At 47.7% G+C, this 13,525-nt stretch overlaps 6 protein-coding genes across 6 annotated transcripts; 2 read left to right on the top strand and 4 right to left on the bottom strand.

Moving 5' to 3' along the window:
- Nucleotides 1-128: 128 nt before the first annotated feature.
- Nucleotides 129-2,537, bottom strand: BHQ10_001738 (uncharacterized protein; the record flags this gene model as incomplete). The annotated part of the gene is made up of 1 exon (XM_040873807.1): nt 129-2,537. The coding sequence occupies one exon, from the start codon at nt 2,535-2,537 to the stop codon at nt 129-131; it is 2,409 nt and encodes an 802-aa protein (XP_040730243.1).
- A 403-nt stretch (nt 2,538-2,940) lies between these two features.
- BHQ10_001737 (uncharacterized protein) lies at nt 2,941-3,912 on the top strand (the record flags this gene model as incomplete). Its single annotated transcript, XM_040873806.1, has 4 exons — nt 2,941-3,067; nt 3,125-3,633; nt 3,689-3,756; nt 3,822-3,912. The coding sequence occupies 4 exons, from the start codon at nt 2,941-2,943 to the stop codon at nt 3,910-3,912; spliced, it is 795 nt and encodes a 264-aa protein (XP_040730242.1).
- Nucleotides 3,913-4,823: 911 nt separating this feature from the next.
- Nucleotides 4,824-6,168, bottom strand: BHQ10_001736 (uncharacterized protein; the record flags this gene model as incomplete). Its single annotated transcript, XM_040873805.1, has 5 exons — nt 4,824-4,843; nt 4,902-5,778; nt 5,829-5,975; nt 6,065-6,108; nt 6,162-6,168. The coding sequence occupies 5 exons, from the start codon at nt 6,166-6,168 to the stop codon at nt 4,824-4,826; spliced, it is 1,095 nt and encodes a 364-aa protein (XP_040730241.1).
- Nucleotides 6,169-7,149: 981 nt separating this feature from the next.
- On the bottom strand, nt 7,150-8,607 carry BHQ10_001735 (uncharacterized protein; the record flags this gene model as incomplete). Its single annotated transcript, XM_040873804.1, has 4 exons — nt 7,150-7,774; nt 7,838-8,112; nt 8,161-8,302; nt 8,366-8,607. The coding sequence occupies 4 exons, from the start codon at nt 8,605-8,607 to the stop codon at nt 7,150-7,152; spliced, it is 1,284 nt and encodes a 427-aa protein (XP_040730240.1).
- A 425-nt stretch (nt 8,608-9,032) lies between these two features.
- Nucleotides 9,033-10,019, bottom strand: BHQ10_001734 (uncharacterized protein; the record flags this gene model as incomplete). Its single annotated transcript, XM_040873803.1, has 1 exon — nt 9,033-10,019. One exon carries the CDS (start codon nt 10,017-10,019, stop codon nt 9,033-9,035), a length of 987 nt encoding a protein of 328 aa, XP_040730239.1.
- A 436-nt stretch (nt 10,020-10,455) lies between these two features.
- On the top strand, nt 10,456-12,995 carry BHQ10_001733 (uncharacterized protein; the record flags this gene model as incomplete). The annotated part of the gene is made up of 4 exons (XM_040873802.1): nt 10,456-10,485; nt 10,549-10,668; nt 10,726-12,543; nt 12,600-12,995. 4 exons carry the CDS (start codon nt 10,456-10,458, stop codon nt 12,993-12,995), a joined length of 2,364 nt encoding a protein of 787 aa, XP_040730238.1.
- Nucleotides 12,996-13,525: the final 530 nt, after the last annotated feature.

Genomic DNA, 13,525 nt, shown 5'->3' with positions numbered 1-13,525 from the left:
GACAAAATCAATATGGTATCATTGCTATGTAATCATTATGCATACTGCTCCTTTTGAGAATCTGCTTCTATCATACAGTATAAGTCATTTAATCGTGTGTCACACACTAATATGCCATGTCCATGATGTTATTTCCCCTCGGCACGTTCGACCAATTGATCCTCCAAACCCATCGGCTCCCAGGTATCCCGTGCCTTGCGGTTCTGCACCCAGACAACATCTCCCTGTAAAAATGCAATAACCCCTCCTTTGCCGCTCGCGCTGGCGGTGATCCGAAATAAAGGCTGCCCATTTTGAGGGTGCGCTTCTCGCAGTGGCAGAATGATAAGACCTTGATCTGCGCACCATTCTTCCACAATATCCTTAAAAGCGATCTCTTTGACAGGAGCTTTTGGTTTCGCCGCTTTGGCGGGGACGGTCTTTTCAGGTTGAAGACCGGCGGCAGTGATTGGTGCTGCTGTGGGAATCTTTTCAGGCGCAGGAAGTTCTGTTGCGGCACGATCGCCGAGTTGGGAGGCCAAGTCCATCATTTTAAGGCCCTGGGTCCATTCCTCATCGACCATGACGATCTCATTGAGATCCGCGGGGATCTGAGATCTCCACCATGTGAACCACTCGGCGACTTCTTCAAAGTTGGGATCGTTCGTCAACCAGATATACAGAATATTGTGCCACTTGGGGAAAAATTCCGCAACCAGGAGTAGACCGAAGACCTTTGGTTTAAATAGATCCTTCCATTTGAGCACATCTTCGAATGCAGTCAAATTCTGATCTTGAGGATTGACTTCAAAGTTTTCTCGCAAATGACGCGCGAGTCGTGGAAGTAGGTGTTTGTGAAGGGCAGCATCAAACTCTGAGCCAAGAGCCTCTTTCCATAGATCAGCCCCATTCAACAAACCCTTTCGTAGATCCCATGTGTCTAGGATGACGCGGAACTTTCGTCTCACATCAGAAAGCAGTCCGGTTGCATGTCTGGGGTTAGTGTGTCGTTCATCCAGGTACTGCAACCATGTGAAAAGCCACCATGGGAATCGAGACCCCTGTGATGAGTCGGGATGTCGACGACTGCTGCGAGGTTTCCACTCCCTAATTGCAGCGCTAAGCTTAGGCACTATGACTTGATTGAGGATATTCGAATAGACAAAAGTGGGGATGACATCCTTCCACGCAACAACAAGCGACGTAGCGGGCGACGGCTCGTAGACGTCCCACTCGTTCAAGAGCACAGAACGTACGCGAGGAAGCCAAATAGAATATATGAGACTTTCAAAGGGTGATGTAGACTGCCGGTGTCTTTGTACTTGCTCGTCTTCAATCTGCTGACTTTTCCTAGAAAGAAGGGGGAGTAAACGCGAGAGGTCTGCAACAAGAAAGGTGGGATCTTTCAAGGGCTCCCACTCCTCCATGGCTTCGCGGAACAAAGGATGAATGGCAGCTACAGCTGCATCCGAAAGCCGATATTCGTCAATAACATCCCGATACTCAACTTCGATCAATTCAAGCTTGCTCGTAACTTCTTCGAATCGTTGTAAAATAGTCTCTCTGGGTTCCATTATCTGGATGCCTTCGAGAGCCGATACCAAACGTGCCAGTTGCTCTGATTTGACTTGATAACTATCCATCTCTTCGACAACTTGGGTTTCCTCCAGGTCAATGAACTTCTTTCGCTCCGTCAGGCCCTTCCACTCATCGACAAATGCTTCGAGATCATGGCGTGCACGCCGAGCAATCTTCAAAGCTTCTCCTTCTGCTTGATTCACGAATTCCATAGGAGTCATTAATCCGGCGGTAGACGTCAGAACTTTCTGTTCCCTTCCCGTCGCATCAACCAGTGACTTGAGCACATTAGGCACAACAAGACCTTCGACCTCCGCCTCCAATTCTCGGGCTGTCCGAAACCTAGTCTTGGGCGGACCAGCTGGCGTTGATACTCCACTACGATCATCAGCTTTATGCCGTTGAGCCTTGCGCTTCTGCCGTCTTTGTCGTCCTTCGTCAGAACTATCCTCAATGACTTCGCCTCTCGCAGCAGCCTGTCGCTTTTCCTCCTCTCTTGCCTGTTTTGATTTCTCCTTGACAGCACCGAGACCGATTCTTTGTGGACGCCCCTGCGCCTCGATCGGATTGACAATACCGCGACCGCCTTCACCCAAACCTTGGCCTTCGACGTAACCCATCTTCGCCATCATCCTGGCCGCAAATGAGTTCTTCCCCATGGTAGATCCGCCTTTATTGTCACCTCCACCAGTTCCTCCTCCGCGCCCACGACTTTGCATTGTAGCGGTTGGGGTAGATGCAGTGCTGTTCCAGGCGCTTCGAGCAGCGCCGCCACCCAAGCCGGCGGTCATCGTTGGCGGGGATTCGGAGCGAGAAGCAGCGCGCCGGAAAGGCTGAAATCCAAACGATGGCCGAGCAGTAGCTTCTTCTTCCTCGTCTGAAGAGCTCACCTCCCGCAGTTTGCGCTTCTGTCCTGCAAAAGGCGATCGCGCTGGGGATTCATCGTCGTCGTAGTCCATCTTGTCGTTCTTGATGATCATTCGAAACCTCGCCTCCGACGCGAACTGATGGGTAGACCGTTGTCTTCAGTCAAATAAGACGCTGTTCGTCTTGTGGTTCAAATATATACAAAGTTAGACATGTTTATCGTGGCACCTTTAATTTTCCGAACGGAGATAAGACTCAAGCTTCTAGGCGGAACACGGAAAAACGAATTTCCAATAGCAAGCCGCGGGTTTACGTTACTTCCGATGACGTTTTGTTGGCCTATGCTCCTTCCGGTTATCGCCAGTCCCAGCTTCCGAGCATTTGAAATACGGATCTTCAATTTTCAAAACATCATCTATCTGAGTCAGGAATCTTGTAGTAAGTCCTTCTCCATTCCAATTGAGTTTAAGTTTGGGTAAAGAATCAAGCTAACTTCAGTTCCCAAGTAAATTAACAATGTCTGCTACTCTTTTGCGCAACTCCACCGCTCGCGCAGCTCTGCGCTCTGGAGCTTCGGCTTCTCGTGCTGGTCTTGCTGGAACCAGCTTTGTTCGCACCAAGGTCACTCTGCCTGATCTGTCATGTAGGTTTCCATGAATTATTCTCTATTTCATTGCTTTTCTTGGATGCCAGGCCATAGTTTGGGTCCCCGAAGCTATCCGCACTCTTGCAACCGGCTATAAGACCAGGCCATACCTCGAACCTCAGAAGCTTAACGACAAGTTACTAACAAAAAGTGAAGACGACTACGGCGCCCTCGAACCATCCATCTCCGGCAAAATCATGGAAATACATCACAAGGGCCACCACAACGTCTACGTGACCGGCTACAACACCAACATCGAAAAGCTCCAAGAAGCGCAGGCCAAGAACGACATTGCAGCTCAAATCGCCCTTAAGCCGCTCATCAACTTCCACGGCGGTGGCCACATCAACCACTCCTTGTTCTGGGAGAATTTGGCTCCTAAGAGTGCCGGTGGTGGTGAACCCCCCAGCGGTGTGCTTGGTAAGGCTATTGATGAGACGTATGGTAGCTTCGGGGAGTTTCAGAATAAGTTCAACACTGCTCTTGCTGCGATTCAGGGTAGTGGTTGGGCGTGGTTGGTGAAGGATAAGGAGACGGGGGATATTTCGATCAAGACTTATGCTGTGAGTTTACTCAGTTCTCCTTTGGATGAGAAGACACGATTGACTGGGTGAATAGAACCAGGACCCTGTCGTTGGCCAATACACCCCTCTTCTCGGTGTCGATGCCTGGGAGCACGCTTACTAGTAAGTTGTCACCATTTCTTAACTTCTCCAAGAGGAACAGCGAGACTAATCAAATGAACCCACAGCCTCCAATACCAGAACCGCAAGGCCGAGTACTTCAAGGCTATCTGGGAGGTCCTCAACTGGAAGGCTGCTGAAAAGCGTTTCGGTGCTTAAATCAAGCAAATAGTTAGTAAAGGCCACTGGCAAGTGTATCGTTCTTGCTTTCCAAGTAATGAAATCCTCTCATTACATACCTATCTACTTGCTATATAGGTATACAATCATCCTTCTCACCTAGTTTCACATTGATATCAAAGATATTCTTTTCCGTATCTCTTTCCTCTACCTTTCCCTTCCCAAAAATATTCGACATCATCTTGTTTTGAAACCTTTTTTTTGGTGTCTGCTGTAGACGAAATAGGGATTAAATCTCCGTATACTTCGATGTTGCTCCATACTGTGTCTTTCCTTTCTAAACCCACCAAGATTTTCTCATTTCCACCCTAAAAATATGCCATGAAAATAACAACGAACAAAAACAAGCAGCTAAGCTAGAAGATTCGAATAAATAGTTTCTTTTTGAGGAGCAGTGGCAGAAATCGCATTATACATAATTGTAGAAGCGCAGAACTGAGGGGGAAATGAAATGACATTAAATTGATTAGAATTGGATTTGCTAGAAATTGAAGAGAGCAGAGGAGATTCGTCTCGAGTCAAAACGAGAAGAGATGATGCGGGGGTATGTGTGTGCGCGACAGGGCTGGAATCGCAAGATGATGATGCAGGGGGCATCTTTTCAGTTATAAAGCGTGTGACTAAGGTGAAAAACGTGGCTGATAGCGCAGTGCCTGATGATCGTCACTCAATTGAGTAGATGAGGACAACTCAGACAATGTGCGCCTTTTGGATTAGATGCATACAGTGAAGACAAACGAAGCCCCTCTCGCCACCAGGGCTTAAGGAGAAATAAGATGAACATGTGAAGGTAAATTGTTGTAGAGCGGATGAGAAGGAGTATGAGCGACTCGGACAGGGCGTGAAAGTGCATCAATGCGCCGGAAGCCGAAGGTGATAGCTGTAGCAGCTTACATGATGATAGCGGGTACTGCAGGAAGAAACTACATTAGTTGATACCTCAATTTTTGGACGACTACCTAACTTACCATCAATATTCTGCTTGATGCTCTTGTGAGGTAAAATGGATCCTCCATTGACATAAACCTCATCGGCGATGGTGACATCGTCACCAAGAACGGTGACATTCTCTAGACGTGCCCACTTGCCGACGGAGCTGTTCCATCCGACAATGGTCGACTTGACCCAGGCGTGGTCCTTGACCTTACTGTTCTCAAGAAGAACACATCGCTGAAGTCGTACTCCATCACCGACGACAACGTTGGGACCAATCACGACATTGGGACCAATGCGACAATTTTTGCCAATCTTCGCAGAGGGGTCGACCATCACATTGCCCCCGTGCACAAAAGGCTCGGAAGAAGGCGAAAGGAGCTTCGAGTTTCGCTTGGCAAGCGACGTAAGATACAGGCAAGTACCGCTTAGAAAGTCTTTAGGCTGGCCGACGTCCATCCAGAAACCTTCAAGGTCGAAAGAATGCAATTTTCCCTCCTTGACAATGGCGGGGAAAGTCTCTTGCTCAATTGAAGTTGGGCGCAATTCAATACGGTTCAAAACGCTTGGGTTGAGGATATAGATACCGGCGTTGATACGATTTCCGACGAACTCGACAGGCTTTTCGACGAAACGGTCAATTCGCGAGGGATGGTTGGGCTTATGAACAACGACACCGTACTTCGATGGTTCGTCGACCTTGGTAACCACAATTGTGCCTTCGTCGCCGTGTGCTCTATGGAACTCGGCCAGCTGTTTAAAGGGGTATTCGCAAATGACATCGGAGTTTAGGACGAAGAATGGCGAGTCATCCTTGCCAAGGATCTTTTCTGCCAACTTCAGGGGACCGGCGGTACCCAGGGGCTCAGACTCGACGGAGAATTCGATGTTGATATTGTATTGTTCTTCGTACTGTCATAACGTATTAGCCTAGATTAAGGACTCTTACGACAGTCGCATACCTTTTTCAAAGCTGCCACCATAATATCGGGACGATAATTAACAGCCAAAACAATGTCAGTGACGCCGGCTGCAGCCAAGCTTTCAACTTGATGGAGAATCATGGGACGATTGCCAAATTCGACCAGAGGTTTTGGGAGTGTGAGGGTCTATCATTATGCAGTCAAAAATTAGCTTCAATGAGTTGCGCAATCAATTGACGCTGGGCTAGACTTGTAGGCAGCGGAGGGGAACGTACGAGGGGTCGTAGACGGGTTCCAAACCCTCCGACGAGAATTAAAGCTGCCGATCAATTAGCTTTGTGCCGAAAAACTGATTGATGAGCAGGAGCTTACCTTTCATTGTGGATAGAGAGAATACTGTGAATTAAAGGATAGAAGTGTTGTGTTCTCTTTTCCTGGCTCGAATCGATGACGACCAGCGCAGTAGTGGGCGACAGGACTAGAGAATAGTACGGTATGTAGTACGTAGTTGATGAAGCTTCCGTGAAATCCAATGTTCGATGCTCAATGACCCAATGCGCGATGGTATGGGCGAAGAGAAAGAAAGTAAGAAGAAAAGAGAAGGAGAAAGGTATGCGTAGAGAACAACTGTCATGCAAAGCGAGCCTGGCCTAGTTTGAGGTGAATCGTGGCTTGGAAGTTCTGGGAGCTTGCCTATGTGGGGCAGTTTGACCCTAAGAGTGTTGCCGCTCTGGGACACCACTGGTCACCTGGCCCCCGAGGACTGTTGAGGCACTCGTTTGCAGCCACTTGGCTATTTCCCCCCTGAAACTGGCACTGTTATAGTAATTGACCCTGCTCATTAAGAAGCCAGAGCGTCTGGAGTGCCAAGTACCACCAATCGCCCGCCATTAACTGCCTCTTACGAGTTTACGAATGTGATGTACTATGTAGTACGCGTTCGCCCCGTCCCTCGGTGGACCTAGGTACCGAGCAATAAAACCTCTCACAGCCAATTGACAGCCGGATTCGTATAACAGTTGTTCTGGACGAATCTGGCATGTTTCAATTTCGTCCATGACATACGCATCGGATACGAAAATTTTATTGATACGTAGTATTTACATAGTATTATGTACGTGCCATGTGATGGACAAACATGAGATACTCCGCATTGAGTGGCAAACGGAGCCTGCCGCCGCAACCACAGGAAAGACCGTCGACGAGTCAACGACTCCCTCAAAACACGTGATGACAACCCCTTGGTCGCCATTGACCAATGGACAAGGACGCCACCTAACAATTTCCCCTCTGTACGCCGAATGAAACCATTCACAAGTCAACCACCTGACCGAATGTCATCCATGGGTCTCCGACAGCGTCACACAACCATCCTGGTTGCTGCAATATAATACCTCGACGCGAATATGATCAGCGCTCCGAGCAAGGCTGACACGCCGGCAAAAGTGATTGCTGGACGGTACGAGTTATGATCGTTGATCATGGCTCCCGTGATGGGCGTGCCACTCAAACCTGCAAAACTGTACACACCCAACGCCATTCCCAGATACGACCCGATTTCGTTTGGTTGAGGCGCCGTCATGGCAATTGTCGCCGGAAACACAGCAATGACTGCTCCGGAAAAGAATCCAAACAGAGCTGCGAATGCGATAATCGCTCCCTGGGTTCGAATAGGTAACCAGCAGAGAATCAGAATACCGCAGATTAGGCAGGCGAATGATAAAGTGTTGATTCGACCCATGCGATCAGCAGCCGCGCCGCCAAGAAGTCGACCAAACAGCGATGCTGCGTTGAGGATTGCAAGGAGATAAAAAGACAAATCCACGCTCAATCCGATGGATTGTCCAAACCCTGGCAGGTAGAATAATGGGACGAAGACAGCCCATATCACCAGAAATGTACCAGCGACCTGGAGCGAATACGCTCGATTCTTCCAAGCTTTCAGCAGGAGAGGAGGTCCACTGCGTCTTTTGGGCGCATTCGAGCTAACAGACAGACACGCTATGACACTTAGGACGAGCATCACAAACCCCAACACTCTAACCGACCATCCAAAGCCGACTGTCGTTTGATTAAGGAGACGGTTAAGAGCAATTGGGAGTGTAATGCCGGAGATTGAAGCGCCGGTCGAAGCAATACCCATGGCAAGAGGTCGTTTCTTCGAAAAATAGTGTCCAACTGCGGCCAGCGCAGGAGTATACGTAAGACCATTGGTGAGACCTCCTAGTATGCCTTGTGCGAGAATGAATTGATAATATTCGCGACACAAACTTGTGAGCATAACCGACAGAATAAAGAGGAATGAGCATGGAATCAGAATCGGCTATTCTCAATTAGCCTCTCGGTTCAGAAAGCGGCAATGAATACTGACTCTTGGTCCATATCGGTCCATTAGCGGACCAGATATGAGTCCTGCTGAAAACATGAAAAAGACTTGGATGGATCCTATCCAAGCAATGCTGGATTGACTTTCATGAGGCAATATAGTGCTTTTGTAATATGCCTCGAAAATGCTAACCAATGGCATCAGCATCGACTATACGAAGCCACAACCTCACATAAAAGGATAAACATACCCAAAAGCATTGATATATCCAAATGTGTTGAACATAATACACCAACAAGCCAACACTGCCAACCATCCTTGCCGGCCACCTTCTGGTAAGACAGGCTTTGGCGGAGGTGTAGTAGCACCACTCGAGATAGGAGGAGTAGAGCCTTCACTCAGAAAATTATTCTCAATGTCGCGACTGCTGCTGCTATTATTGTTGTGCTCTAATATCTGGCCGCCGCTCTTCTCTGACTGATTTTCGATCATTTTGCTGCTTTTTCTCTCCTTGCAAGGTGTCGCGTCTAGGGTTTGCGTAGGGTCTACCTCCTTAGCCTGAAAGTCGACTATACGGCTATTTTTTAGCAAGGGAATTTGGCCAAGATTAGGACGATAATGTTTACATTCTAGTCATATTTTCATTCTTTTTCCCATTTTTTATTAGATATCTATTGCATCCTTACATGTGGATCGTCGAAATACGTAGGGGTCAACTTCCGTTTTGGGGAATGTGACAGACGGGAACATCTTTTGTGGCCGAAAGCGAACGAACTCGCTCAACTATGATGAATAGTACTTAATGATTTATGATATGGATACAATAATCATCCCTTATTGTTACATGAATATATATATAGATAGATAGATAGATAAGTAGGTGTAACGCTGACGAGTAATCGAATGACGAGTTCAATTTACTGAGTGTCTGGTGGTAATGGCTGTCCAACATCATGACGGCCACATCGCGCTTTAGTCCCGACAAAATTCATCAACCAGTTACGCACATTGCATACTTTGTAAAGTAGTCTATCTTCACGAGTCGCTGTTTCAATCGCGACTGTAGAGTATGCCCCCTGGACATCTTGCGAGTCAACCTGTTGTCGATGCAAGAGTTCCACTTTGGTCATACCTTTCCAAAGACTTTGACCGTATACCAGGTCCTGAAAGGAACTTAGTCCCACGTTCCTTATAAGTACGATATCGCGGAGGCGTATGCCCAAAATTTTCTCTCTAAACTCAGCGGCAAGAGTGTTTAGTTGTTTATGGTTTCTGGGAAGCCAGAAAGTAACTCCAAATCCGGTCCTGGTCTCGTCTCCGACAATGATCTCCAAGATATCTAGCTCTTGTTTTGATTGTCGTGCTGTCACTCGCCGTACGGGGTTGATGCCTATGACTGCCACAACAAGATTGACACTCGGAGTTTGCGGAATTATGGATCGAAGATACGTTGTATTGGGGATATCCTTGATATTATGCAGTTCACATGGATAAGGGAAAGGTACTGCTTCGGCGCTGCCCGCAATCCCGGAGCTTGTGATCTCATTGATGTCACTATCTTCATCAAAAGGCAGAGTAGTGTCATTGTTATCAGACTCAGAGGAGAAGCTTGTCCCTAAAACAGACAGTGAATGTTCATAAAATTGCGAAAGAAGAACATCATCGGACATCCTGGGCATTTTAGCAGGCAGGTTGGCGGTATCTAGAAAAAGCGTATCCTGCGTCCACTCTGGATGATGCAGCCTAGCCGTACCGGCGCTTTGTAAGACCCTCCATTTGGTCGAATCCGTCCCGGATGAGTTGCTTGTAGATGGAATGGTAGTAGACAGCTTAGTGAATGGCGGTACAGCGACCTGGAGAAGATCCTTATCATCCCATTGTAGTTTTCCGGATGGAGCTCCCATCAGAAAGATGGTCTTCCGCGACATTGTCTGTGGATGGCATAGTCAATTACACTATTGTAGTAGTTGGCTAGATCATGACATGGTTGTGTTTATAATAACTCGATTCAGCAAATCCGCAAGGTAGAAGCAAGCGGGCACCTAATTGATTATATGCAGTCACGTGATATACCGATATGACTAATCTGCATATGGAAGCGGAGGTCGATCGTGGCAAATGATATCCGGCCGTCCACGAATTTCGCCGCAGTTCCAGCAGGCATCTGTACGATACGCTGAGCGCATCATCACCACCCTCAGTTCATCCTCCCAATCGCATAATCCATCTCATTGCATTTTGATATTTTTTGGTCTTACTCGAGGACGTATAATCGCACTTACGCTCGGACTGTGGTCTTTTCTCAGTGTGGTTGCGGCCAGGTGCCGCTGAGCTACAGTCATGGCTTTCAACGCTACAGTCAATTTGCCGGTGAGTCGGAGTTCTCTGCGACGGGCTTACTCTACAAGACTAACACAGTTGAATTACGACTAGAACATACAATCCGCTACTTCCGACATCTGGGCGCTGATGAATTCTCATTGGCGCCGTGCCAATACAGTTTATAGAGCTCCTTCTACTCGCAGACAGCACACCGAAGCGTCACCGGTATCGGTAAGGGTCCGTGGCGATCATTTTCGATGTATGTTGCATACTAAACTTCTGTTCCAGGTCGAACCATTTTCACTCCAAGAAGCGTTGCGACCGGTACCTCTCGACAAGATGAGATCTCAACTCGCGCTGGGTCAGGTATATCGAAGGCCTACTTTTGGACAAAACACGTTAAGAACGGCAAGCTTGCTTGTTGGCGCAAGTCATTCCGCTCACTCTACCCGAAACTATTCTTCGTTGTCAACTATCGGTTTCAAAGGATTTCGAAAGCCAAATGTACTGTCGGGTCCCAAGGTCCAACAACAGAGGTCGATTTTTGGAGGACTATCGCAGAACTTCCTTGCGCAAAAGGAAAGGGCGGCGAATAGCAATCCTGGCAGTGCTAATGCTCAGAACACCTTTTACCAAGCTCTCCTACGCGCAAACATGCCCGCCATAATCGTCGAACGTTATCGAACCGGTCAATTTGCCAGTAACGCAGCTACTGAGACCATCTACCTGAAGGCTCTCCAGCGACTTGGGGGTGACGGCGCAGTTCAAGGCTCATTTTCTGGCAGCCAAGGATTGGACTCTGAGCAGCTGCAGTCTGTTGGACAAGCGGTAGCGGCTCGTACTCATGGTAGTCAGGTTGGCGTGTCAACAAAACAAGCCGGAACTGGCGCAAAAGAGTCTCCATTATATGTCGTTGTCGAGGAATCCCTAGGCAGCTCTGTCTTTCGCTGGGTGAGATTCCTTCTCATCTTTGGCTTCTTTACCTACATGTCTCTTGTGGTGATTACTCTCTTGGTTGAAACGACTGGTGTTCTGAAGAACGTCCGAGGAACTCAAACCAACGAAGCTACGCCTCAACAACAAAAGGTCCGTTTCAGCGATGTGCATGGTTGCGACGAAGCCAAGGATGAACTGCAAGAAGTGGTTGAGTTCTTGTTGAACCCAGAACGATTCTCTACCTTGGGTGGTAAACTTCCCAAAGGTGTTCTCTTGGTTGGACCTCCCGGTACCGGAAAAACGCTACTTGCACGCGCCGTCGCTGGAGAGGCTGGKGTACCTTTCTTTTACATGTCTGGATCTGAGTTTGACGAGGTTTACGTTGGCGTTGGCGCTAAGCGCGTACGTGATCTATTTACTCAAGCTCGTGCAAAGGCTCCTGCCATCATTTTCATTGATGAGTTGGACGCCATTGGCGCTAAGCGAAACGAACGTGATGCGGCATATGTCAAGCAGACTTTGAACCAGCTATTGACCGAATTGGACGGCTTTTCTCAAACTAGCGGTGTTATCATTCTCGCAGCTACCAACTACCCTCAGCTACTCGACAAGGCTTTGACCCGTCCTGGTCGATTTGATCGACGAGTCGTTGTTGGTCTTCCAGATGTGAGAGGCCGTATGGAAATTCTAAAGCATCACATGAAAGGTGTACAAACCAGTACCGATGTCGATGTTGCGGTTGTCGCACGTGGTACTCCTGGCTTCTCTGGTGCCGACTTGGAGAATCTCGTAAACCAAGCAGCTGTCCATGCCAGCCGACACAAACAAGACAGAGTAGGACCAAGGGACTTTGACTGGGCCAAGGATAAGATCATGATGGGCGCAGAGGCTCGAAGCCGTATCATTCAAGATAAGGACAAACTGCTTACTGCCTACCATGAAGCCGGTCATGCCCTTGTTGCTTACTTTTCTCCATCTGCTACGCCTCTCTATAAGATTACCATTGTTCCTCGTGGTATGGCGTTAGGTATCACTCATTTCTTGCCTGAAATGGACATGGTTTCTAGGAATTATGTTGAGTATCTGTCCGATATTGATGTCGCCATGGGTGGCAAGGCTGCGGAGGAATTGATCTTTGGTCCTGACAATGTGACCAGTGGTATTTCCGCGGTAAGCATCATATTCCCTTTTTACTGTATAGTTGATCACTGACATGATTACCATAGGACATCCAATCAGCCACAGAGACAGCCTTCACACTTGTCACACAATTCGGTTATTCCAAGAAATTAGGAAACGTCGACTTATCAACAAACTACGACAAGCTATCGTCAGAAACAAAACAAGAAATTGAAGCCGAAATCAGACGCCTTGTTGAAGAAGGTCGATCTCGTGCTACCAAGATTCTGACCGAGAAGCGGAAAGAATTGGAGCTGCTCACCAAAGCACTCATAGAATACGAGACGCTGACTAAAGAGGAAATGGAGAAGGTTCTCAGAGGCGAGAAACTCGACAAGATGCAGTCCACACCGTCGGCGCCACTCAAATTGCCAGAAGCGTTGACTGCGGTGAGACTGAATCCGATAACTCAACTTCCTGAGTCCGACACAACGGCGAAATAGTACCGCTCCATTGCATATTTCTTGATTTTTTCATAGCCATTTCGTCTTCTTTTCCACGTCCTGTCAAATCAAAGATTGAACAGGCTCGACGGAAGCCTGATACTTTTTTTTTTTTTTCATAGTGTCTCCATGTATAACTTTATTGCATGTAATTTCTACCAGAAAATTACTACATTTCTTCGTCACCTCTCAACTGTCTCTACCACTTCATCCCCTTTTCCTATTTGTCACTACACTTCTTTACTTGTCAGCGGCTGGTGATCGACTTGTTCGAACTACCTAAAAACAAGGATCAAATCGGCATCATGCATGATCTCATATCGTTCTGACTAGATATGCATTATCCAAATTCGCGATAGCTCTACACCAATGACCAGTGGTCAATGCAACCATGATGGCCTCATCCGTGTAATTTAACCTGAAGAATAGGATCATGGGTCCGGAAGCTCGGAAATTCACACAACGTAGCATCCTGACTTGTAGGAAATCCGACGGAGTACCTACGTGCAAGCTAGCCATAATTTTGGAAC

This window comes from Talaromyces amestolkiae (genome assembly GCF_001896365.1).
Source record: "Talaromyces amestolkiae strain CIB chromosome Unknown scaffold2.1, whole genome shotgun sequence".
In the NCBI taxonomy this organism is placed as follows: domain Eukaryota; kingdom Fungi; phylum Ascomycota; class Eurotiomycetes; order Eurotiales; family Trichocomaceae; genus Talaromyces; species Talaromyces amestolkiae.
The sequence above is the reverse complement of the archived record's forward strand: the minus strand, read 5'-3'. Positions and strand labels throughout refer to the sequence as shown.